The 26,121-nt window shown below is 38.0% G+C and overlaps 1 protein-coding gene across 2 annotated transcripts in view; it reads left to right on the top strand.

Annotated features, from left to right (window-relative positions):
- LOC119647625 (cell death protein hid) overlaps positions 1 to 24,321 on the top strand; it is an 85,003-nt gene extending 60,682 nt beyond the window's left edge. Inside the window, exons 2-5 of one of the 2 annotated variants that reach the window (XR_005248911.1) lie at positions 2,498 to 2,711; positions 2,788 to 2,962; positions 12,914 to 15,932; positions 15,992 to 24,321. Coding sequence is in view for 1 of the 2 variants with exons in the window: in XM_038048676.1 (XP_037904604.1) it covers positions 2,498 to 2,711; positions 2,788 to 2,962; positions 12,914 to 12,991 (467 nt within the window). In the remaining variant the exon portion in view is untranslated. Of the gene's footprint in view, positions 1 to 2,497; positions 2,712 to 2,787; positions 2,963 to 12,913 lie in introns of both variants that reach the window. The other variant, XM_038048676.1, reaches the window with a different exon arrangement.
- Positions 24,322 to 26,121: the final 1,800 nt, after the last annotated feature.

Genomic DNA, 26,121 nt, shown 5'->3' on the forward strand with positions numbered 1-26,121 from the left:
TAATTTGGTCTTGGTGTTGATGAAACTGCATTTGCAGATTTTAAACAAGGCAGTGAAGGCGGATATGACGTAGAGTTCGGTGCTACTGTCGACAGAAACGACGCTCCATATACATGTAAATTGATGCGCACTTTCGATGCTTTCCCCTTTAATGCAGATATTGAGAGTGTGATGGCCCATCAGACTGAGAACCTTGGTTTTGTTGGTATTTATCTTTGGTCTGAATCTACTTGCCAAATCCAGAGCCATTGTCACAAGCTCCATGACTCGATGAGAGAGCACTCGGATGTCAGTGTAGTCGTGTTGAAGTCCTCCATGTCCGCCATTGTATGTCGTTCTGATTGGAGGTGCAAAGAAGTTTGCTGCAGAATCAGTAAATTATAATATTTTTCTGTCCCTCTTTCATGAACAGAAGCAATATCTTCTAATTACAAACTCTTTAGTTGATTTTCTTTTCATATTCGCTAAAAACACCAGCCTCTTCTCGAGTTCAATGATAAATATTTCTATCTATCTATATCTATTTTCATTGTTGCTGCTCCATTTTCAACTCAAACCATAAATAGCTTTGCTGCTTCTGTGTTTATTAATTTAAAAATTACCTGGACGACTACCGATTTGTCCGCCTGACGAGGAATAGTCTTTTGTCATTGGCTCCCTGCATTTATTGCTTCATCCTCAATCGAGAATTGTGTTTCAATTTTTGCCTGTATCATCAGGGTCGATGAGGAAGGCCAACCGCATATTGGGGACACGTAATGTTTTTACTCAAATGTGTTTACTGAAATCTACCACCACTTTTTTCTCCTCATCTTCCATATTAGGATAAATTTAAATGTTATGGATAGCTGGTTTTGACATCACCTGCGACCATATCTTTCTGGCTTTGGTTACATTTACACTTGAAATATATTGCACCGATGAAAGGTTCATCTATAGAAACATGGTCATGAAAACTACAGATTTCAATACATACCTTCATGAAAGGTTTCATTGCATCTTTGAAGATTCTATTCCACTTGAATGGTCACGGAAGTCGTACATTGAGTGCACTGATACTTTTAAATTTTTGTTTCACACCAATGAAATCCTTATTTGCCAAAGAAAAATTGTCCATATTGGCCCTGTCGATCTTCACCTTCTCTACTTGTCTGTTGAATGATTATGGGCTTTTTTTCTTGCACATTAATTGACATCTTTCCACGAACTTGAGAATTATTATGTTCATCCGGAAGACATTCTCCATAATCCCTTTTCACGACTCCTTCTTGAAGATGATCATATTGCATTAAATTGTCGCGTATCTTACACATCTGAAACATTTTCCAATTCCTCTACACAATATTTTTTAGTAATTTTCACTGAGGTAATCATCATGACTAATAAGAACTATGGAAAGATACACAAGGTACTGGATGGGTTGTGACTTTTTGATAACAAGATCCGTTTCTGGTGAAACACGTTCCCCCAAGCATATTCTTTTTCCAGTATATCTGCCACATCGTACGTCAACCAGGTTACTAATGAGCAAATACATGAAGACTTGAATGAATATTTGTATGAAATCAAATTTTTATTATTTTGGGTAAACTCGTTCAAAGTGCCCTCCTTTAGACACTATAACAAGTAGCATCGTCAAAAGGCATGTCAAACCAGTGTTTTAGATCGTCTGGCATCTACCTAGAATGTCAGCGCAACCCTTTGAATGGCTTCTACTAGTACGACCCCCCTTAAAACTCTAAGGTAAATTACAGCACTCACTGTTTTTCGAGCAGACGAAACTATCTTTTTTTAAAAAATCCGGTTTCATTCAAAGCACAGGCAACTGACCAGACGTTGCCTCTGTCTTTGCTTTGGCAACAGCGTGACCGAAATGGTTACTGGGTGTCGTTTGCCCCCTCCTATACAATTCATAACACGTCATGGGTATAGATTATATTCGTGATGAAAAACGCCTATAAGTTCAGGCCTAAGCGGGCAAAGGTTGATCTCTTTCGTAACATGTTCGAAAAAGATTCTTGGATTGATGATCAACAAACTGAGGAATTAGGAAGTTTTTCTTTTTAACCTTTATTCTAAGACAACACAAAATCTAGAAAATGTGAAACTTTTGGGATGTCACTGAGAATGCTGTTTTAGGAATGAGCTACTGTTGTCTTCCGGAAAACTTGTAGTCCCCACTCACATAAGTAGGATGGGGTACCTCCATAGCGGCCGTTGCAATGGCTGCTTCTAGAAATCCTAAAAATTTAACGCGCTTTCAATATAAATTGGGCGAATAGGTTTCTGAATTACAGTAGTTGTGGCAATAGTAAATATTTTCCAACCTAGAAAATTGTCTGCTTTGCTTGTCTTTCAACTTTGAATCCTAGGGTTTTTCCCTTGATGTGAAGTATTTTTGAAAATGACACATTGACTGCAGTTTTATGGGTACTGCCAAACTTACATATTGTAGCAAAGAAAATCAAGCTAATTTCTATTTTCTTTTTATTTTCAGGATCGCCAGGATTTCAATTTCCACCGCCAAGCCCTTCATGTAACCTCAATAGCCCTGGCGGATTTTACAGTGATGAAGTGTTTTTCCCGCGTAATCGAAGTACTCCACGTTCGCCACGTAATAGTTTCCACGATGAAGGAGCTTTCTTTCGTCATCCAATCCCAACCCCATCAAGATCCATGAGAAATGGCCCGCCGGAAGCAGTCTCTAGACGGTAAGCCAGTTTCGATAGTCATTTGCTCAAAATTTAATCTTGAAAATGATAATTTAATTTTTTTTTTATTTTTCAGTTCACGATTAACATCGACAGGTGACGATGATAATGAAGGACATAGTGAACACGAAACCAGTTGGGATGAACTGGATGAACGCTACGAGCAGTACATGGCCGCCCGGGAGCGTTTACAAGAGTTTCCAGGACGAATACCCAATCGAAAGAAGAGAAAGGAAGGCAAAAAGACAAAGGTATTTTTTAATTTGTTAATCATAGTATTCGAGCCTAGGGCTTGGCATGGTGCAGAGCACATAGTGGAGCTTCCTTAACAAATGACGATTAGGAAGATTTGGTGTATCTTATAAAAATCAAACTGAACAAGAATGATAAGACCAAAAGGAATTGTCAAATGGGTTGTACACTTTATTTGTGCCTACTATCAGAGGACTGAACCTAGCTCTGAATCAATCCCAATTGTGAAAAAGCTCCTCATTTATTTTGAAACCAGATCGGAGTGAATTTTGCTTGCGAAATCCCCACTGCGCTTCAAGTCCACTGATACCATACATCAAGATTGTTGTATGCGCTTAAATTCTTTTCTAGTGCGCACTTGGTGATTACGCTATCAACTCAGATTCTAAAAATATAATTATTTATGCCCCTTTAGCCATTTGCTGCGGAGTTTAATTTCCACATTATTTGCATTTCTCTTTATCTACTTCGCGGCTCTTTTTTTCTAGAACTTGAGCTGCATTTAGAAAAAATTGCACATAATTACCATCAAGTGCTGCTTCTTTCCTTTGTCTCCGGTTGCAAGTGACATATTATCCATTATTAGTCTATTCATGCAATCCGATCCGGTATTCTTGCCATAAACATTTTACTTTATTTTAGTGTTTTATTTCAACTTTACCTACAACAGCTAAATCTGTAAGTGTGGCCGACGACGGTACAAGTCGTTCAAGACGCGGTCGTTAGGTCTCGAATCATTTCATTACAATATTCAATAACAATTACTTGAGCAAGTAAATATCGCGTGCGCACTTGTTTTATAAATTTACTGATGCGAGAACAATAACATATTCTTGGATTTCATGTTGACTCGAAGTAACACGTATGGAGGTAGTATCAATTGCAATGTGCACGAGATCTTTGGCTGCAGCTAAATTGGATGCTTTAGGGGATGTTGGGATCAAGTTGAGATGATTTTTGCAAGGCTGACTTTAGCATTTGATCCTGCCTTTGCTATTGACGCAATCTACGCGACCATGGAATGAGCACATGAACTTTTGGAGAACACGCGATTTAACAATGAACGAAATGGTGGTGTTGAATAATGTGCTGGAGCATGAACATTTGATTTGAATTTAGTTTTAAATGCAAGACTTAGAAACATACATTGAACGCTCTTTGTTTCTAGTACTCTTCAAGGGTATCAGCCAGGACGATAAATATTTGCCGAAAGTCTATTGAGTGAGACAGTCCTGTCGTATTTCCGCCACGCGTCACAATTCTGAAAAAGAGGGTTTTCATAAGCTTTTTGCTACTTATATTTTGTAAAACATTTGGGAAGCACAAATGCAGAGTGGCCACTTATGTAAAAATGGTGACAAAATTGAGGTCTGAGAGTTAAGTAGTTAGGAGTAGCACGACCGTAAAACGTCCACAAAGGGTGGATAGCGGGGAAGCAAAAGTTGAAACGCTGCAAAAAGAACCCCTGTCAGATGCTATTCTAACTTCCAAGAAAGGCACTATTTCCTATGTCGATATCTTATGGAAAGTAAGGGTCGATACCCATTTGGAGATATTGAGGCCGCTGAATAAGTGGGACACAAAACGGCGACTTGCTTCTCCAACTGCAATTGGCTTCAGAACAGTGGACATTGTATGTGCAAAACTGGAGAGGAAACAACTGTCAATTGCTGCATCTACAAGAAGAGGAAGAATCTGGGCAAGACCACTTTCAAAGATGACCTACATACAGAGCTGGTGAGTCAGTTCGATTTACAGGAACTGAAGGACTCTGCTATAAAGACATTAGAGAAGCCTACGGTGGAACCTACACAAGTAACCACAATCAGTTTGCCGGCGGAGTGGGCAAGTTAAATGATCCAAGTGGGCAAGTTGAATGGATTGTTTGTAGTAGGGCCCCCTATATGAAGCCTTTAAAAGCATCCAAGATAGATTCAACTGTTGTAGAAGGATAATGGGGATATTTTGGGTACCCCCTTATGTCCATGTTACATAAAAACTTACACAAGACCTGGTGACGCAGTCAATGAAAGAGATGGATATTAAAGTTGAAGTCACTAGTGATTACAAAGCAATAGACAAGAAAACTTCTTCCCAATTGGTGTGGTCCATCAATTGAATGCGGACTTAGCACAACCTCATTCCTCAAACAAAATTATTTCGCTTCGGCTTAGTTTGAGTCTTGATATATCACATATAGTCGTGGTTACCAACTGTAGCTATTTTCGGCTACGCTGATCTCAAAGGGTAGGCAACGTCTGATGAGTTTTCTCTGCAACAGTAGGAAAAAGTTTTATTCAAATGATCCGATCCGGGATTAACTAGACTTAGGACTCCGTCAAACCTCACATTCTGTCTGGGTTGCAGATGAAACTGATATGGCTGCTGTTCGGTTGTGCGGAGAATACCCTTTCTAAGAGCTACTAGCAACTACAGAAGAGGGATTTGGCGAAGTGAATGTACAGGAGATCGGTACTTTTACCCACTGTTACTAACTTCTTTCAAATGTCTCAATTATAAGATAGGAGATAATTATCATTATCAGTAATTGCAATGCTTGGTTCACTGAGTGGTCGATAGAATAAGAAATTGCAGAGAACATGAGATATAAGTGCTACCTTTGGCAAGTAGAACAAACGCAGAGAACGCAAAGAATTATACAATGAGGGAGGTGAACATCGATTCCTGGGATAAAGTCTATAGGGTGTGTAAGGCTTTACGAGATGTATTGATGGTGAAAACCTATCTTTTGTTCCCGGAGGCTGCCAAGAGGGGGGGGGGGGGGCTAAAAGAAAGAAGACGTAATTGACGTTCCATCGAATTTTTTCATCGACATGCACTTACTTGCCTCTTTGTAAACTTCGCCCAACCCCAACTTCACGTTTCCTTTAACTGATGCGAAGTTTCGCTCTGAATCCTGAAAAAATACAACCAGCACGGGACTTCGTGTGCATGCAACGGATAATCAGCTAAAGAACCGAACCCGAGTGCCGCGATAGAGAAAGAACATCGACAACGGATCGCATTCACAATGGATGCCTCTTCTGCCTCAGATGTGCTATTAGGTGCGGCCTTTGAGGTTCTCGCCCTGCTTTGGCATCCTCAGGCAATCATATTGGAGAATGCCCTTCGATCGCGGCACTCGGGTCCGGAGTCGAGCCGTAGCTTCAGTATTTGTGGGCAACCTTCATGGTCGATTTCGCAATCTTTCCAAGTTTTTGGGATAGCTCTCTTCCTTTGAATGGTTTCTTTGGTTGCTGCAAAGAACAGCAAGAGATAACAGTGTTAGAAGGTGCTGCTCAGCTGCTCAGTTATCACGCTTGATGTAAAGAATGTCTTAATTTCAACTAGTTGAGATCACACCCTATCTACTGAGAATTGTGGGGAGCTGTACTTCGACACAAATGAGGGCATTGCGAGTTACCACATAATCGCCCGATTGTCACACGGATCAACGCTATGGTCATTACTAGGGGATATGAAAACGATCATTACTAGGGAAAATCGATTAAATCAAAAATTTAGACCATCAGCATGGAAAATTCTTTTTCAAAGCCGCTGCTTTCTTGAAAAAAAAAGTGAGTGAAGTATTTGGCGGAAAATTATATTGAACTGTCACAAAACGAAAAGGTTTGGTGCTTCAGCATATAATGATGTAACTCGGGGAAGAAACTTGGCACTTCAAAATCTAGCTATTGAGTTGGTTTCTTCGGACCGTGTCGTTGCGGGGAAAGACATAACCTATTGTTATCAAGTCCTTGAATACGGAGATTCGTTTGCTTCCATTCCATTGACTGCGCGAAGCATTTGGAAACGAGGTTTTAACTTGTTGGTGAAGTTGTATGTATGATTGCTCATTGTTAAATTGTGAATTCACCGGGAATGCTTATTAGCAGGACAGATATTACTTCCGTCCGGCGGCTATTGCGGCAGTGTGTTGCTGTTTTGAGCCGATGCTCGACCATACCATTCACTACAGGATAATATTCTGTAGTTCTGAAGTGGGTTATGGCGGCCAGGTTGAGAGTTCTTGAAATGATTGCGAATAATGTTGCCTTTTGAGGTGATTAGAAGTGATTTCGAAATCATATGTTCAAGCAGCTCTAGCAAATTTGGTATCGATGCCCCCTCGCAACAGCGCATTAAGATATGATCTAGAAGCACGTGTTTGATTCTGGTTTACCAACATGTTTTGTTACTAATTTGACGGTGGTTTACTCCGTGGTTAGCCAGGTGGTGTACGCTATTGGAAGCAGTATTCCAGAACGGATGAGTGATCTAAAGCCAAATGATGTCAGGAGCCACACCACATTACGCCTTGCAAATGGCGCCCGAAATCTGGAGATGTTTCGCTGTTGAAACGCGCTGTACTTCATGGTTTACAGCTCGATAGTGTGTCCGCGATGTTTTCGTAACTGGATACCTCATCTCCTGCATATCAGTGGTTAACTGTCTAACATAATCTTTTTTTCACAGAAGGTGAAAGCGGCTTGTAATCCACAAAGATGACGAAATTTTGAACTAAGAGCCGGCGCACACAGAATCAGTTCTGCGTTCCTTGTATTATAGAGTGTGCATTGCTACATAAGGAAGCCCATATTACAAACAACGCGTTCTGTATGCACCGCCTCTAAGGACTATTTCGGTGTACAGGCTACATATCTGATTAGAAGACGAAAGTGGCAGTGAATAGATCACACAGCCGTAAAGGGCGACACTTCCATTGTTGGCTTCACCATGAAGTGGAATCCACTATGACAGGGTGGCCGACAAGTGTATCTCCGAAGAAAATGGTGGCACAGAGTAGTAGAGTAAGGCTGGTTATGGTTGACGTAGGATTAGAGGTAGAATCATGTTTTTACGTCATCAATATAGTTTCGATTTTCATACTACTGAAATTAATAGTAATTTCGATAGCATAGGAAAGCTTTTGTTAATTATAATATTTTCTATCTTAACTTGGGTCTTAGTCCTTCAAAGTCATAAATTCAAACCTGTCCCCAGCTTTCCCTCACCTTTCCCTACATTCCAAAATAAATACACATATCAAATATCACTTACTGCAACGCAATGTAAACAACAATGCGTTCCTGAACAACGCATTCTACATGCAATCAGATAAGGGATTCGATCCTATTCTTTCCATAAGTAGTTCACTTGGGACACGACGGGCTCTACATTGAAAAGTAATTCTTCATTATTTTCCTTTGCTCAGCGAAAGCAGTACCTTTCGTCTGGCAAACATTACGTATTTGGTTGCACTTTGCCCTTGAGCCTTTCACCCTTATCACTTTCACTCCTTGAGTAATAGTTCTGCAGTGAAGAGGGTTTTCGTTATTTATGTGAATATCAGTCAAGTGGTGCTGCACAGTGTGTTTTGTTGAATTTTTGTGTAAGGTTGGATTTTAGTTGAGCTCCGTGGATTATTTATGTGAATTCGAAGTGGATGGGGCGAAAGACAATGAGGTTATTTGTTAGGAGTGCAATGTACATCCCATTATGATCGTTATGGGTCATAAGAGTATGGGTTTTGGTTAGTAATTATTGAGTGCAGTAGATGTCATTCTATTGTTGTCGTTTTGAGAAGTTTTGTTTGAATGGTTTCTGGATGGGGGAAAGTAAAGTGTTGGAAAAGTGTTTTGGTTGGCATTAGATAAAGGTTGTTTGAAGATTGTCATTATTCGAGTCAACTGGGGAAATTGTTAATATGATGAATGTTGATTCAGCTGCATTGTTTGCGGAGATAAGGGGCTAGGCTTTTTTAGTTGAAGTTTATTTTCTCTGAGTAGTATCCATAGAAATCCAGAAAACAATCAATGGTTCTCGGACATTTAAGGGCGTCTTATTTCATGTCCTCCACCACATCCGGTTGAAGAATCCTTACATTCTAGGCAGGGTGAAAATTATGCAGATCCCTCTATTATCTCTTCTCTCTCTTCATCATTTCTTTTTCTGCCCCCCTTAAGAAAACATTCAGTGGGCTCGGAATCCGGTCTTTCTCTCTACGGTCCTGTCATATATAGATCCTTATAATATGTATGGTGAACAGTAAAGTAACTGATCATGGGGTCATCTGGTATCTGCGAATATGTTTTTAATACTTGCGGCGATAAACGACTGGGATCCCATTCTCTCTCTTTTAACAACGATTTTGTAAATTTTCATTCGGCATTCTTCGCTTTAGCCAAACAGTTCTTGGCATCAGGAAGGCCATTCCCGCGTACTACCGCAAAACGTCGCCAGATTTTGCCTGATTCCATGGGTACTAGACTATTGGCCGAAAGTTCCCAACTTTCGCTTTGGGAAAGTCTTCAAGAATATGTCTTCGTTCCAATTATTGACGATCGCCTCACCTGTGGGAGTTTATCGTGGTATCGATAGAGATATTAGGTAGATTCCGCATCCATGGGTACTAATGTTAAGGCAAAGACCAGTGCCGCTGTGAAAAACTCGGGTACCTACTGTGGTCACAAATTGTATCTAAAGTTTGTGATTCGATAAAGAGAAAATTGTGCCCATTCTTTAACAAAACAATTCAATCGTTAATTGAATTAATTCCAAAATTGGACAAAAAAGAATTTCAAAAATTACTAATTAAAAGTGCAGTTACAACGTATATAACTCTGTTAGCTAATTCTTCCTAGCGCTTATTCTTGTTATCTGAAGGGAGATAGATCCTCATTCTCAAAACTATCGATGGATAAGTTTCGATTTCTATTTAATGACTGCTGGCAACATAGTTACATTAGCGCTCCACACTCCTTTATATTTGGCTACACCATTCCATTTTTGTGAGCGAATCAAGATACTGTAATCGTGTAGTGTACCGTTATGGTCTTGAATGATTTGGTTTAACACATTTCAAGACCGTGGTGAATTGTCGTGTCAACAACTATTATTATTCCCAATTGGACAAACCATCTACGCGACTCCTCCGGTTTGATCGCGCCAGAAGCAAATTCTCTAACTAGCGCGTAATCACAGAAGACGTGCCTGAGAGAAATGTCAGATCTAATTTGTTATCTAAGGGTTGAAGAATTATCAAAAATTTAAAGATGGTGTAATATGCAGATTTTAAGAAATGATTTAGGACAAGAAAAATGAAAAAAAACAGACCAGGTATATTCATTGTGGAGTGAATAAAAAACAGAACAAAAACGCTTAAATAAAAGAAATTAGGAAAGCTAATCCTCTGGCGACACCCTAAATATTCCGCTTAAGCCGCGGATCGTTACAAAGTACTGGCAGTGAACTAAGAGAATCCAGAAATTTTCCAACTTGTCTTAGAATAACCCTAAATTTCACAGATTCGAGTTATTTGTTGCTGCCAAAAACAGCGAAAATCGCGCATGTAACAAGTCGGAAACTGGAAAATTTGCGATTCAGGCATGAAATGATTCGTGGAGTTTTTATGTAACAATGCTTGGATACTCGTTGGTTCGGTTTGTACATAGTTTGTGACGCATTTACATCAAGTGTACCCGAAATTCACCTCAGGGTGATACCAACATTTTCTGTCTCAGGTGGAATTCACTTGAAAAAGGCAATATTGGCGTATTATAATTTTGTTAATAACAGTGGGATTCCCTGCAAATTTTCCAGGATCTTGACCCATATCATGGCTTATTGCATTGTTTTGTGGTTGTAGGATGGGTCTACAGTTAATTTCCAAAAAATATGGTTATATACTAGTTAACTTAATTTGGATACATACCAAGATGGATAGTATTTTGGGCCTAAATAATGCATACAGGCATTACCATGAACTTTTTCAGATTTTTTGGTTGGGTCATTTTTGGAAGTGGGTTTTTGAAATGAGTAACCTTTCTAAGAACCCCTGACACACTGACAGAGAGAGAGAGTGAATCCCGATTTTAATCCATCAATAGAACCTTAAAAACTTTTACTTTTAATTCGTTTCCTTCGTTTAGACAAGCTTGGTTTCTTAGATATAACAATTGCCCTTTTTGTTCCTCTTTTCTGATCATGCCTGCTATCAATATGTAATATTTAGATAAATACATGGATTCGAGTGTTCTGTGTTGGACTGGGTTATGTTGGCTCATGTACGTATTTATGAGATGGGGAGAGGCAAGCCCTCTTGGTATTCAGACCCTAGTCGTTCATTGTATTCCATTCCGCTTTATGAAATATCCCGGATTCGTTTATGTAGTGCAAAATTTCCGTTAGTGCATGTGATGCTACCCGCTGGAATTGGAGCACATCAACACCAAAAACTCTGATGTCTGATGCGTCCATAGGCGGAGAACAGCCATAGAAAATGTTATGTGGATCCCGCTTCCTCATTACAGGATGGACACATATTATCTTGGCTTGAATTACGGTCAGCCAGAATGCCCACAGTATTCCTACAAGTTTTCCTACTTTTAGACAAGATAAACCTTGCAGTATGTTTGTGTGGCTTTGACAGGAAAGTTTCGGTGTGTCTACCAGCAGTAAGGCTCTGTCATCTGCCCTTATGGGAAGCTTGTTCCTAGGTTATTGTTTAGGATAGTGAGAGATCCTAAGTCCACATCCACTTGATGTTGGATCGGACCAAATGCCTCTGCCCTGGATGAAACCGTTAGTCCCTATTGTTCCTAGGTATTGATAGCAGCATTATCCAATGCTACTGAACTTTTTGTAAAGGCATCCGAAATTTCATTTCCATCTACACCACAATGACCAGGTACCCAGAGTAGTTCCACCGCATTGAATCTAGAAATAGAGTTCAATCGGCTTCTATATTCCTGAACGATCTTCGAAGTGATCAAAGGACTGCCCAACGTCCTCAGGGCAGGGCCACATACTGTAGCCTTTTGGCTTATTATATGCCCTCCCAAAATTAATTTAGGTAAACATTCCCGCGCTACTTGGTAGGCCAAGATCGTTTACTAGGTGCACCCGATTGAGATTTTTTTTTCAGGGTTTGCTATCTCTCAAGTGGTATATTTCTATGGAAGGAGTTCAGGGCAGTCCGATATCATTTGAAAAGCTGTTGTCGTTTTCATCATTGTAATGTGCTCATATTGGGTTGCCAGAATATGGTACCATTGTATGCAGATGTTTACTTAGAGGAAGCAGATTGGTTATTCGACCTTTTGGTCTCCTGTGCTTATCGTGAGGGGTTGTTTGCAATTTGTGCGCATATACATATCCATAAGTGTGTTCGTGTTGCTGACGAAGGCCAGTCCAAATTGTGACATTTGTCTGATTCAGTCTGTCTGTTGAAATATACGCGATATTTACCCGAGACAGATATTTGTCTTACACAGCGACAGATATATCGTGCTGATGTCTGGAGCAGACGTAGGCGTTTGTCTGATACAAGCAACACGGATGTTGGTCTGACACGAATGCTTGTCTGAAATAGACAATTATCCGAGGAGGATATTTGTCTAACACAGACATTTGTCTGCCTCATGTATGACACAGAAATTTGTCTGTCTGTTGTCTGAAGGAGACAGAGACATTTACAAAGCCAGACATAACTTAACAATAGTGTTTTCAATAAGTTCAAAAAGTCGTGTCGTTCGCAATGGGAGTTGCCAATTTATTGGGTCGTGTTGACCCTATTCTGCAATCAATAGGTTTGTTTTTTATTCATTTAATAGTTATGTCGTTGTCTCGTTTTTGGTAGTCAAAGTTTTAAGCTTTTGCTGGTGTTCCTACACCTAACTTAAATTTTCAATGTGGAAACCTTGGTTCCAATAATTCTAACTTCTCGTCAACATGTCAAGGAAATGTGTGTAATGGTAGCTTACTGATCACTACAGAATAATTTACTGTTTAAAGTTTCCATTTGCATTGGGTTGAAGTTGTATTTCTTACTGTTCGCATAATTCACCATTTCGTTATTATTCGCTAAGCATTTTTGAACAAATCTTTTTGCGTGTATCTTTTTTTTTAAATTCTGATTTTATTTATTTATTATTTTCGTTTCATTACAGGAACAAAGTTTCACGTGGCCAACAGTTGTGACAGTCTTCGTATTTGCAGTAGGCTGTGGATTTTTAGTGGCTCGATGATTCCCACTTCTATCGATCAATTTTTCGGATCTCAATTTCTTCAAATTATTCGAATTCTTCCACAAAACTACACATAAATATTAGATAACGAGCAATTTAGTGAACAAAAGACATCTCTATACATTCAAAGGATACATCAGGCAGTAAGGGAAAGGAATTAGTTCAGGCTATGGATTCTACTTAACAACAAAATTGTATAAAACTAAAATTCAAACTACGTCAGCATGCACAAGTACAATATCATCACATTTTTCCGGATAAAACTGAAAATAAGTAAAGTAAAATACAAAAAGTCAAGTTCCAAAATATACAATTTTTTGACTGAAAATAGATTAACAGAAAAAAAAATATATTTTCGACATGCAGTTTTTGATTTTTGACTGTGGATTTGTACTCATAAACAAAAATATAATGAAAACAGGATAAAAATTATATTCGTAATGACATTTGAGCTTGGCGAAATGGTTTCGTAACGCTGAAAATTTTTTGCAATAAATATTTACAGAAACAAAGCGAAAAAATACAAAACTGGCATTTTTTCTTCCAATTGAAATGCACAAAACAAGGCAACAAAAAATAGCTAAAATATATATACACAAAATTTATTTACAGAAGCATACAATAAGATCACTGCCATATTTTATACAAATATACAAAAAGATATATATATTTTACTATTTAAAAATGACTTTTTTTCTCATTTAGACAAATTTTGTTGTAATAAGTAGCCAAACAGTGCAAGAAAATTGTGTAGAGATTTGAGGAAAATCGAAAGTTTCAATGCCAATAGCGGTTGTACCCGATTGAGGGTATTTTCTGATTCTAATTTCAATTTGAAAGAAAAGACGTAAAATAGACTAGATTGTAGATATATACACATATGTATATGCAGGAGAGCTATTTTATATCGAAATATTTAGAAAATGCCAATCTCTCTAACGCAGACATTTGTCATTGAGGTCTTTGCCAGCTTGAAAATTGTTTAAAAAAAAAGATTAGCGTAAAATGTTCGATAAATCATACATAAAATTGGAAATTAAATAAAAATTATTTAAATATACAAGAAAATTATTATAAATAATATGAAATGAAGATAATGTGAAAAAAATAACAAAAACAGTTTTTTATTGAAATATAAAAAACCCAAAGCGATTGTGATTATAAAATATTATAAAATGAAAGAAAAGTTTTTTTTTTAACGAAATACGTAGATAATGTAAAAGTGAAAATAAGAAGACAATTTTCTAGGATCATTTTATTTCCAGACATATACACATATTTTAATTTAAACGTACACCGTGTAAGTAAGAGATTTGTCGTAAGATTTTCTTTTGCTTTTCTTTGTGTTTGTACTTGACAATTTGTTTTCTCAATATTTCACTTGGCATTTTTCACGCCACGTTGTATTCTGTTTAATGTAGCATTCGGTGAATATTTTGTGCCTTAAAATGTAGATATAAAAATATGATTGTATACGTGCTAATATTTTTTGCACAATTGCAAAATTGAGATTAAACTTTTCCTTTGCATCGTATCATAAGCCGGAATTCGTTTGAAAGAAATATCGTTACCATTTAAGTTGCATTTTTCATTTTCCAAAATGTAACTCGTATTGGCTGTTAATTGTTCTGCTCTCAAATGAATGGCATTTTTTCCTAATCGTTTCTCAATTTCGCTTTATCAGCATCACTGCCTTGATTTGCATTTTCTGTAAGGAGGAAGTGATTTTGTTTAGTTTGGTAATCATTGAATTTGAAATGCATGCTTGTGGCTGTAGAGTTCAGAATTTTTTTTACAAGTCACGAAAAGCAATGATTCCGATCTAAATACATCACAACTTTCTGTTTCATCCATATCTCTATCAAATGCTGCCATGACAAAGTTATTCGTTCCCTGAAGCACTAAAAGAATTCTTCTATCATTTTAATTTAGTTTAATTTTTTAATTGCGTCGCTTAAGTGGAACAAAATATTCATCTAATTTCCCATAATTGTGAATTTAGTTTGTATTTTTCCTCTTTTTTCGAAAAAAAGAAAAACCGGACAAGAATTTGAAAATTAGTTATCCGTCATGATCTATATCTTCTTCCATGAAAATTCAATTTCAATGCTTTATAATCGAATTGCATTCTTCCAAAGTAGAATGTGAACGATTGCAAAACGTATTTAGTTAATTTTTTTAATACTTTAATATATTTCGAGAAAGATATGTTTTCATATTATTATTTTTTAAATATAGACGTAAATATTATAATTGATTTAAGATGAATATTCGATGATGAAAATGTAATTCATTGTGATTTTATGATTAGTTTTAAGGCTTTTATATATTACTTTCAAATTGGTCTCAATATTTCGTTTATTATCACACTTTGCCGCGAAAATTAAATTCAATTGCTTTGCTTTTTCTCTCTGAACTATGTTAAATGAAACTGCTTTCCAGTCGTATCCTACATTTCTTCAGTTCTATTTTGCTGATAAACATTCCTTTCGTTTTGAGCACTTTCTCCTGCAAGTTTTTGATTATTTCTCAAATTAAAGCTCATTAAAGCATATTGTGATTCAATAGAAGGAGCCACGATGCGATTGGCGGTTCAACACAATGAAAAAATGGTTTTAGAGTCTTCCCCTTGAGGCATTCGGATGCGGGACAAAGGGAAATAGCCAATAAATGCCATATTTGACATGATGTAAATGTATGTGATAATACCATATTTTTGATAGTTTGAATAAGCGGGTGTTCTTTGTAGATATTTTGGCGTCCTGAGTATTTCCTTTTATTTCGTAAAACACAAGGTAATTCATATATATTTCAATTTTTTCTAGATGTTTCTTCGAAGTCTACTTCGTTGACATAGAAATTGGGGAAATTTGGTACAATTCCGACAATTTTTAAAGATGTTAATATTAACAAAATTTTTGGGAGATATCACCACAATAAGGTATGTTTCTGACTTGTGTGATTTTCAATTATGTCGCCTTGTATGAATTATATACATAGGTCTAGTGTGGATCATTTAACGACTGATTATAGTCGGACTTCTAACAAGTACCCCACCATGGTATCACCTGATGAGTTTCCGTGGTACTGGTCGACAAATAATACTTTTCGCTAAAAATTCTTCTTAACTCAACAAATTTTCCACATTTCTGACGCCAAATTTTCAAAGTAACAACCCAATTCCCCGTCATTTTGTCATATAATTATGTAAAATTTACGGGTTTAATTTATTCGCTTCTAATTTTTGTGTTGAGCCGGTAAACTGAGTTCGTTGCCTTCTAGAATTAAGGTGAATTCTAATTATTCAGCCGAAAAAAAAACGTAGGAGTTACTTCAAAAGGTACGATTAAAAATAATATTTGACTTCTTCTTGATAAGAAAAAATATGCCCAAATATCAATATCGACTTCTATTAGTTCAACCATGAATCAATAGGAAAGTAAAGAAAGCTTCGTTTTGATACATATTTCATTGAAACATAGACAAGCGAAATTTTAATCAATTGGTTGATTTACTTCTGATTAATATGTTGATTGCCCGTGATACATACATGTGCGTCATGTCCAGTCAGCGGATTAAAGATGGGCAATGAAGATGCCGAGGTGCAAACGTTTACACTATTAAAACATAAACATTATTACTTTTAAAATATAAATTTGCAAAAGTTGCGAAGCATTGTGACAAGGAACGTAAGTGAAATTGACCTCTTCGACGTTTCTTCTATGTCTCTACAGTCCAATGTCACTCCTTAGACTCTCGTCTCAACTCTTCTCGGCCTAGCGATTGCGATCCAATTTTAGAAATCAAGTAGCATCTAACCTGCGTTGTCCACTAATCCTTTCCATTTGTTTCGGGGTTTTCCAGGTGATCGTTTACTTTCCGATTTTGTCGTTCATACACTTTACATGGTTTGCCCACTGAAGCTTTTGAATCTCGATATGAATGGCGGCTTCTGATTTGTTGTCTAATAAGTGCAACTCATTATTGTAGGACTCGACGTTCGGTCATCTTCCAAGTTTTATATGCTGAGAACTTTGTTTTCTTGTATTTTTATTTTATTTTTTTTTAGGATTGGCCGTATGAAGTCAAATACTTAGTTAGCAAAAATGGTCTACCTACTGATTTCGTTCACTTTGTTGTTATCCTTTGTTGCGTCTAAATACACAAAACTGTCCATTTATTCGAAGTCATAATCATTTAGTGTCGCATTTCATCTGATTGACGTCGTTCTTCTAGTTCGTCCCATGATTTTAATCTTGGTTTATTTTCACCAGCGCCTCCTTCGTGCTCTCTTTCCATTATGCCAGGGTATTTATATCACCCACATAGGCACTACCTGGGATGATTTATACAGCAGCGTAAGATTTAGATTCACTGACAACTTTCGAATGTTGATTAATGTTGAAGCGTATCATTATCATTAACAGCGCAACCGGGGTCCGATCTAAGTTTGCTTTAACAAGGAACTCAAAAGCTTCGGCGATCCACTAACTCAATATCCCTAACAATTGTCTGGCATCCTACGCCATTGCTCCATCTAAGGCAGGATCTGCCACGTCTTCTTTTTCCACCATATTGAGATAGACTTTCCGGACTGGATTATTTTCATCCATAATGGTTAATCCCATTGCAGCCGGAGTTTATCCACAATCAAACGGTAATGACATCACTCATAACTAGGCTACGGAATCGTCCATCCTTTTCTAGGATTCTTCGGAGGATTATCCTTTCGAAGGCGGCTAAAAGTTCCCAATTTTTCTTGCTAAGAATTCAAGGCTCCGAGGAATACATGGAGACTGGCAAGCTCATTGTTTTGTAGGGTAAAAGCTTTGACCTTATGATGAGACGTTTTGAACGGAGTAGGATTCGCCTTGTTTTAATCTGGAGTTTGAGCATCTTGTAAGGTCTTACTTGTTATTCTGATGAGTCTAATCAACTGATTCACTGGAACTTCAAATTCAGACAATATTTTGTATAGTATAGCACCGAGCGAAACTTCATGGATATCAATGTTACGTTCCCAACATCTGTCCAGTATTTGTTTCACTGAGAATATCTGATCAATCGTTTACTACCCACTTTGAAATCCGTCGTTATATTGGCCGACAATATTTTTTAGAAGAGTCCGAGCTTTCTTTTTATTATTTTTGAGAGCTCTTTGTAACGTACTCCATTTTTAGTTCCCCCAACAGAGTTTGTCACTTTTGCGTTGAATTTCTGGCACAATTTCGTGCTTATGAACTCATGAAGCTTGGTTGCCATCTCGACACTCCTTATCTTTAGGAGTTCCACATTCAACCACGCGAAGCTTTGTCTTTTCTCTGTGCTTTTAGTGGATCTTTAACTTCTCCTCCTTCTCTGCTGAAAGATTCCATGCTGTGTCCCTGCAAAATGTGGTACTGAGCTAAAATCTAACGGTCATTCTTTTTGCCAATTTTTGGCGAACCTTAAATCTTGTTTCTTAAAGTTGTAGTCCAATCTGCAGATTTAGTTTACAGTTAAGTCTTAAGTCTATGTATCTGCCCCGTTTGGTTCTTGTGATCGATGGCCTTGTTCACTCTTCGACAGACAATTATTTTTGCATCGAGGTTCCTGTCCGATGTTTTTTTTGCAGCCATCTTGATTACATCTTTCAGCAGATTCCACTTCACGTCAGTGCTATCGGCTTCCTGATCTCGGTTGAATATCTGCAGGATCTACTTTTCTAACGCCATTTTTGCGTCCTGGAGTTTTTCAGTGTCGAAACTAACAGCTGAGATGAGTCTGCCGCTCTCATTATTTTTCATCTGATGTCGACATTTGGATGGATTGGACGTCATGGATGCTAAATGCGTGTCTCTATGAGACGTGATTACAATCTGGTTGAATGTTGTTCTATATGATGGGGACCATGTTTTCTTTTACATTATGCATGAGTCAACAAGTCGATGATACTTCCAAATTTCTGTTGCAAGTAACTTCTATGATCTTGCTTCTGTTTTCGTTAATTATACCATGAGGACTGTGACCCTCAGTAGTTTTAAAGTGAACCAGACCTTTTCCGATCTTGAAGTCACCGAATTCTGGCTTCACATTGTTCGACGGAAGTAAGTTACTGGCTTAAGGCAACTGTAGAATTCTTCTTTTACTTGGTCATCCTTCTCTTCTGTTGTATAATATACTGAAAACTTGGTTTTGACCCAAAGCGCGCCAATTGTTTCATTGATTGTTTTGAAGGCTGCGAGGTGGAGGGCTTAATGCTTAAGGACAACAAAAGCTATGTCGCATTCTTACTTTGCAGACTTTTCCGCTTTCAACGATAGTGTGCGCTCGAGAGTCATATTAGAGCTCTACACATTTTTCCAAGACTTTCTCCAACTTTTTTAAGCCATCTAAAAAGTAAACTTTTGGAAGGTCCTCAAAATACCCATCCGTTTTCGCGATGATTTCTTCTTTCGTTATGATTTTTTTTTCCGCTGAGCGATTTTTTTTAAGTTCGTAAATAAAAAAAATCACAAGGAGCCAAATCCGTTGAATGCGGCGCATGTAATAATTCACGTGACAATTCAAACTTTAATTCCATTATTTTCGTCATTGAAATTTCACAGGTGTGCACACATGCATTGTTTTGAGGATCTTATGCTTGGTTTCTCCGCTCGATCGATGCAATAATGACGCATAATACTGTCGTTATTCTTTCCTCGTTTTTTAAAATAATTTCAAATAAGTGCATCCTAGAAAAATGTGGCCATAATCTCGCCGGCTAGTTTCATTGTCCTTGTCTTCCTCGAAGCCTGTTCCCCACCGAAAGATTCACTGTTTCAACTATTCCTATCTATTTGGAGCGTCCAATCAAGCCATTGGGTAGTGCCGTGACTAAGTACTCGAGGGGGGCAACCACCGTCTGCAAATGACTCATCTGAAGTGGCTCATGCTACTGAGCCTCATCGGACGTTAACTAGTACCATGGGAACTGGGATAACCCTCTAAGCGGATTTTCTGGTGGATGTGCTCTCGGCTGGGTTATTTGCGAGATCGCGATATCAATGTCTGGAGTTGCGGCAGGGGCGTTAAATAGGCCTCGCGGTCACTGTTATGAATTCTGAGCCGACATTTAGTATAAACCAGTACCGACGTGCTAACCACGACGGGCTCTGGTTGCCGCGGGAAAATCAATCCGTGTCCGAAGAGGACCGTGAAATGATGCTTACATGACATCCTGGCAGGCTAAACTGACAGGATGACATCCTGGCAGGCTAAACTGACAGGACCTTCATGTCTTTCGAGTGTAATAGAGTACATTTTGTCGACAGTAATGTATCGATGCAGAGACTGGTCAGGATTGCAACTGAAAAGCCTTAGAGTCAACCAGACGATTGCGTTTACACTTTACTGAGATCAAATGCGGCAGATGTGCCATGAATTTCGCCTAACTCGGCGTTAATCTCTTTCGCCTGACGACCTCACCGCTTTATAATTTCGTTTCTTGGACCGGTTCTTTTAAATCTGTTCAATAAGTATACTAAGGATGCTGTTTTTTAAATAGGAATTGCACATTACAAATCCTTTTTCCGTTCCGTAGTCGTCGTTATACTCCTGATCCGACCCAAAGCTCAGTTTCGGGTTGCAAATCAATATTATACCGTGCACATGTTATCAGCCTGTTCCATAGCCCCCAGTTGTTTGGGCTGGGGACTTCCGCAGAACTGAACACTAGACCACATTCTACATGCCCCAGGTTCTGTCTTTTATTGTCCAGGGGTTACCAGCATGAAAGTGAGAGAAGGATGCGGCGGTAGGGGTGTGGGTGTTAAATTAGGCTATTTTGGATAAGTTGCGACGTCTGATTTGCTTTATTCTCAGTTCCGGCGTTTCTGTGAAAACATTTTAATTGAAATATTTTTCTTCTAGTTCAAGTCAATACTAAGTATGGACAAATGCTACAAAACACCCCGAATATAGTTAGTTTGAGTTGACAGCTTGGCTCTAATTGATGACAGAAGTGACTTGGGCTCGTTATGAATGGTATCCAAAGTGGAGCCCGAATCCACGACCCTAAGGTTTAGAGTCTTATACTCTGCCGACTAAGCTACTCAGGTGCCATTTGTAACGAATGCAAGTGTTGCAGATGGTCATTTCTGTCAACCCCAACGCTTGCACTTGTTACAAATGTCATTTCGTTACACAGCCAAGGTTACGCTGATAAGATATGTACATTTTGGAGTTATGTGGGTTGTATTCCAGTTCTTGGTACAGGGAACTCGTAGTTCACCGTCTCAAATCCACCACTTTACATTGTTCCACTTTCATTTTAGCTCTTGTCCCGATTAAAAGCGGGTCGGCTCATCTTGGTCGAATATGCATCAGTTTCCGTTGGCCACCAAGCCACTTTTTTAAATGCAAAAAGAGGAAGTAATCGTTGGGTATAAGGTGGGAACAGTATAGAGAGTGATCTAATAGTTCGCAACAAAAAACTTGAATCTTTATCTTGGCAGGCAGTTATTTCGACTCTGCGTTGATGTACGATGTCACCCATAACAATGTGGAAAAACAAATCATCTCCATTTTGTCAATAGACAGTCCATATCTATCGTCCACTGCACATTCTTTGTACTTTGTGCTGATTGGTGGGTATTTTTGAAACCCACCTTGCACATAATTTAGAGAGAGAAGTTTAGCCACTAACAGTGCGGACACAGTACACTGTTGCCCCATTCTCTTTATTTGACCCATATTTCATTGGTAATCCAGGCCTTTCTTCAAAATGAAATTAATTTTGGCCTTGAAAACGAAAGAACAGGAGGAGTTGAAGGAGGGTAGAAATATTGAAGGGAAGAGCAGAGGGAAGTTGATTTGAAACCAGTAAATGCAAATGAAGAGATGAAGGGAAGTGCAAACGGAAAGGGACAGAGGAGGCGAAAAATGAAAAATGGTTGGGGTAATAAATAGAAAAGGAACTGAATAGGAGAAGCAAAGTGGAGATAAAAAAAAGCTGCGTAGATGATCAGGATGACAATAGGAAAAGGGACTAAGAAGGGAAGCCAAGGGCTGAAGAAATAGAGAAGTGTAAAAGATTAGCAGACCCTCTTTTGTTTGAACGTGCAGAAACTATAACTTAAAAACCAGTGCCAACTTTGGGTGGGATTTATCAGTGACCATACGAAACATGTGAGTTTTGAGAAAGTCTGCCTACCGTATACAATTTTCATCACCAAAATTCTCAATTTAAGGCCGCAGATTTGTAATAATTTTTTCACTAAACGTTTGCACCCGCCCATATAATCAGAATCTGTTGTGTTTTCCAAAGAAAGTGACGATATATTCGATATTTGTAATAAATATTTTTTTTATTTTCATAATTTATGATTTTATTTTTCAAATCGAGATTTTATTTTAATTTTTTTTTCGTTTAATATTATTTTTCATAAATATATCTAATCGACTTTATTTTATTGTAATAATTAACAAAACAATTCCCAAAAACTCTTGATCTCAAAACTGTTAAAAATACATTGTAATAAAAAAAATATAGAAGAAAGAAAATGTAAATTAGAATACATTTGTCAATTTTGTCTACTATAATTTTTTTGTTGTCGCTCGTTTGAAAGGGACATGTACCAAATTTCATTTAATTGATGCAATAAAACCATTAGTTTGTGATTTTTTTTTGCCAGAATGGGAAAGAAAATGTTGAGGTGAATTTTTGTTTGCATTTTTTAGTGCAAAGTAGGCCTTTTCGAACAAATAATAGAGGTGAATACTTTGGAAATGTTTTCGTTGGGGAAATTGTTGGTGTGGTTGAATTGATATTATTATATCATATTAAAAAAAATCAAGATTGGGTTATTTTCGATACTTTGGTTAGCTTTCTTTGCAATATTTTGAAAAACAGGTAAATTGCGTAATATTTTTTCTGAAATAAATCTACAAATGCATAATTCTTTTCGATGCTCCCAGAAAATTAATGAAAATTATTCGTAGAAAAATAGAAATGGTCTTCAATGAACCTAGTTCATACCGTAAGAAATATGCACAATCGGCCTAAACATTTCCAGATAAAACCTCAAGAAGTTCATCTAATGAAACAAGTGAAATTATAAAAAAAGTAGAATTAAAGTAAAATCATTCACTTAAAGTGACTCATTGTAAAAATCTTGTAAATATTATTTTAAAATATATCACAATCGAACTTAGTAGGACCGAAAAACGAACGTAGTAAATATAGTCTGTAAAATAATTGCGTAAGGACATGCTTTATTCTAAATCTTAGTTGTAGGAAGTGTTATAAATGCCGCTCCCTCAGGATTGTGCATAATATCCCTTCGGAATATCAAATATCAATTTAGTTTAAAATACTTTTAGCCTTAGTATTTTTTTTATATTTTTCTATCTATTAGTTGCCAAACTTGTATTAAGTTACAAACATTTTTTTGAGAAGAACAACAAAACAAAACATTCTTAGATTGTAAATACATAACATTCATGTAGTGTTGTAAATTTCCCTACGATTGGACTTAGCACTACAGTCGTCGATTGTTTAAAACATTGCAGAAATTCACACAAAGTTTAAAACTTTCCTTAAAAAACTCGTGTGCCATCCGAAAATTACAATAGTAGTGGCAGTAACTATGCACCGGTTTTTGTTTGTATTGTAATAAAAATTTAACAATCGACGATATTTTTCTCATAGTTCATGTAGAGTTTTCAGAGTTTTCACATGATCTCCTGGTTAATTTTTTGTTAGCAAAAGAAAGAAAAATCGATGGTTTAGACAATTCGGAATATTGTTTAAGCAGAAATAGTGTTTTTTCCTTTACTGCATCTTAGCGGCCTATTACTGTGGAATAGATATTTGTTGGAGTCGGACAGGCGACCAGTTCAGGCTTGGAGACGATTTGCAATTTGGATATTTTATTAGGCTTCACTTGCTTTAGTGCGGTCTAGTAACGTCCATAGTTCTCAAAATTTTTGTTTTCGAATTTCCAAACTTGAATAGTCTTTCTGTTTCAGGCTCCCTACATTGTACGTATGTTATTTTGAAGTAATGGTGTTATTTATGCCGCCCTTTTTTTACTTTCATATTTTATATCAAATAAGAATAGAAACATTGTAAATATATAATTATGATGTAAGAATTTAGAATATAATTATGACAGTTAGCCTAATTTCCATTCTAGTTGTAAGATTTTTCTAGATATAATTTTTAAATTTAAACCGGAAGATTTTTTGTTGATTATTTCAATGTTGTCGATATGTAGAAATATGATTTTTTTAAAATGTGGAATTTATATTCATATACTGTAAACATTTTTTTTACTTTTTTTTCAAAATATATTATGATCTCATTGATGTTTATAAAATATTCTAAAAGTGGTTGTTTTATTTGTTCGGATGAGTTGGAAAGCTCATATTGTTATGGAAGGTGCTCTTTCAGACAGATTTTGACCTCAAATTTTTGGTGGAGGCATATTTTGGGTTTCTAATTCAAACCTCATCTAATGGTAGACTTCCATGCCGTGCTGAAAAAGATATCCTGTAGATTTCGTTTAACTTACCTTCAAGTGAATAGTGTGTTAGTGCCAGCCACACTTGAAAAATCATTTGAGAACTATTCCACTGAATGAGTCAGACAATTGAATGTTTTAAGTAATAATATTAAGTAATATAGCTTTTTGGTGTTATAAACAGCTATGCCCACTATGCTTGACACCGCTGGAAAAGTGCTCCAAAAACTCATCAGAAATAGACTCGCTGAAGCGATACGCGCTGCCGGTAATTTATCTCCCCGGCAGTTTCGTTTTACAGTAGGGAGATCAACAGTTGATGCTACCATGCAAGTCGTGGATGCCTTTCGACGAGCGGAGGCACATAGCCGCCGAACTCGACGGGTAGTGCTCCTCGTAACGCTTGACGTCAGCAACGCCTTTAATTCCATAACATGAAAATACATTCTAGGCACACTAGAACATACTTTCCACGTGTCGAACTATCTCTTACAGATATTGAGGGATTATCTGAGGAACCCATCCTTGCTCTGTGAAACATTAGAGGGTCAGAGGAGGGTGAAGGCCACATCAGGGGTAGCACAGCGATCCATCCTAGAGCCGGACCTCTCGAAAGCTACCTATGAGAGTCTGCTTAAACTCGACATGCCAGAAGAATCGCAGATGATGTTACGGCGCTTGTTGCTGGACGCACTGTCAAACCAGCGCAAAGCAGACTCAGCCTACACAATGACGAAATCTATGAGCGATACCATGACCGTCGGGTTGTGGATAAAATCCGGCTCAATAGGTTACGGTGGGCGGGTCACTTAATCCGTATGGATGAGGATGATCCCACCCGGAAAGTCTATAAGGGCAATATCTATGGTAGAAAAAGAAGACGAGGCAGACCCTGCCTAAGATGGAGCGATGGCGTAGGTCAGAACGCCAGACAGCTTTTAGGGATATCGAATTGGTGGACCTCGGCGCAAAACCGGGATGTCTGGAGTTCCTTATTAAGGCAGGCCTAGACCGGATACCGGTTGTTGCGCCATTGATGATGATGATGATGAGACACAGCATACTGATGCGACGGAATGGGTGACTACTCATGGTTTCGATCTTGCACTGGAAAAAACCGAAGTAGTCACCCTGACTAAAAAGTGAATTCCGACCTTGTGTCCCATATCGTCCAGCGAGTCGATAATCGAGTCAAAACCACCGATAAAGTACCTCGGACTGGCTCTTGACTCAAAGAAGAGCTTTTTTGAGCAAATCAAAGCAGCAGTGAACAAGGCTGCAATTAGAGTGTCGGCGTTAAGTAGGCTGATGGCAAATATTGGGCATCCCACGTCTAGCAGACGATTTCTCATGATGGGTTCAACGCAGTCTGTCATGCTCTACGGCGCAGAGGCATGGGCTGACGCTGTTAGCAAGAAGGTATATCGCAAGCGTCTCGCGCAAGTCTTGAGACGGGGAGCTTTGCGTACCGCACTCTCTCTGAGCCGGCCGTGATGGTGATCGCAGGAGTGATCCCCGTTGCCCTTCTTGCTAAGGAGCGTGAAGCCATATACAAGCGCCAGGAAGATGAGCCAAGGGAGGTTGTTGTTCGCGAAGAACGGTAACGCACTCTAGACGAGTGGCAGCTCTCTTGGCAAAATGGAACTA

The sequence above is a fragment of the Hermetia illucens genome, chromosome 2 (assembly GCF_905115235.1).
Source record: "Hermetia illucens chromosome 2, iHerIll2.2.curated.20191125, whole genome shotgun sequence".
NCBI classification, from domain to species: Eukaryota; Metazoa; Arthropoda; class Insecta; order Diptera; family Stratiomyidae; genus Hermetia; species Hermetia illucens.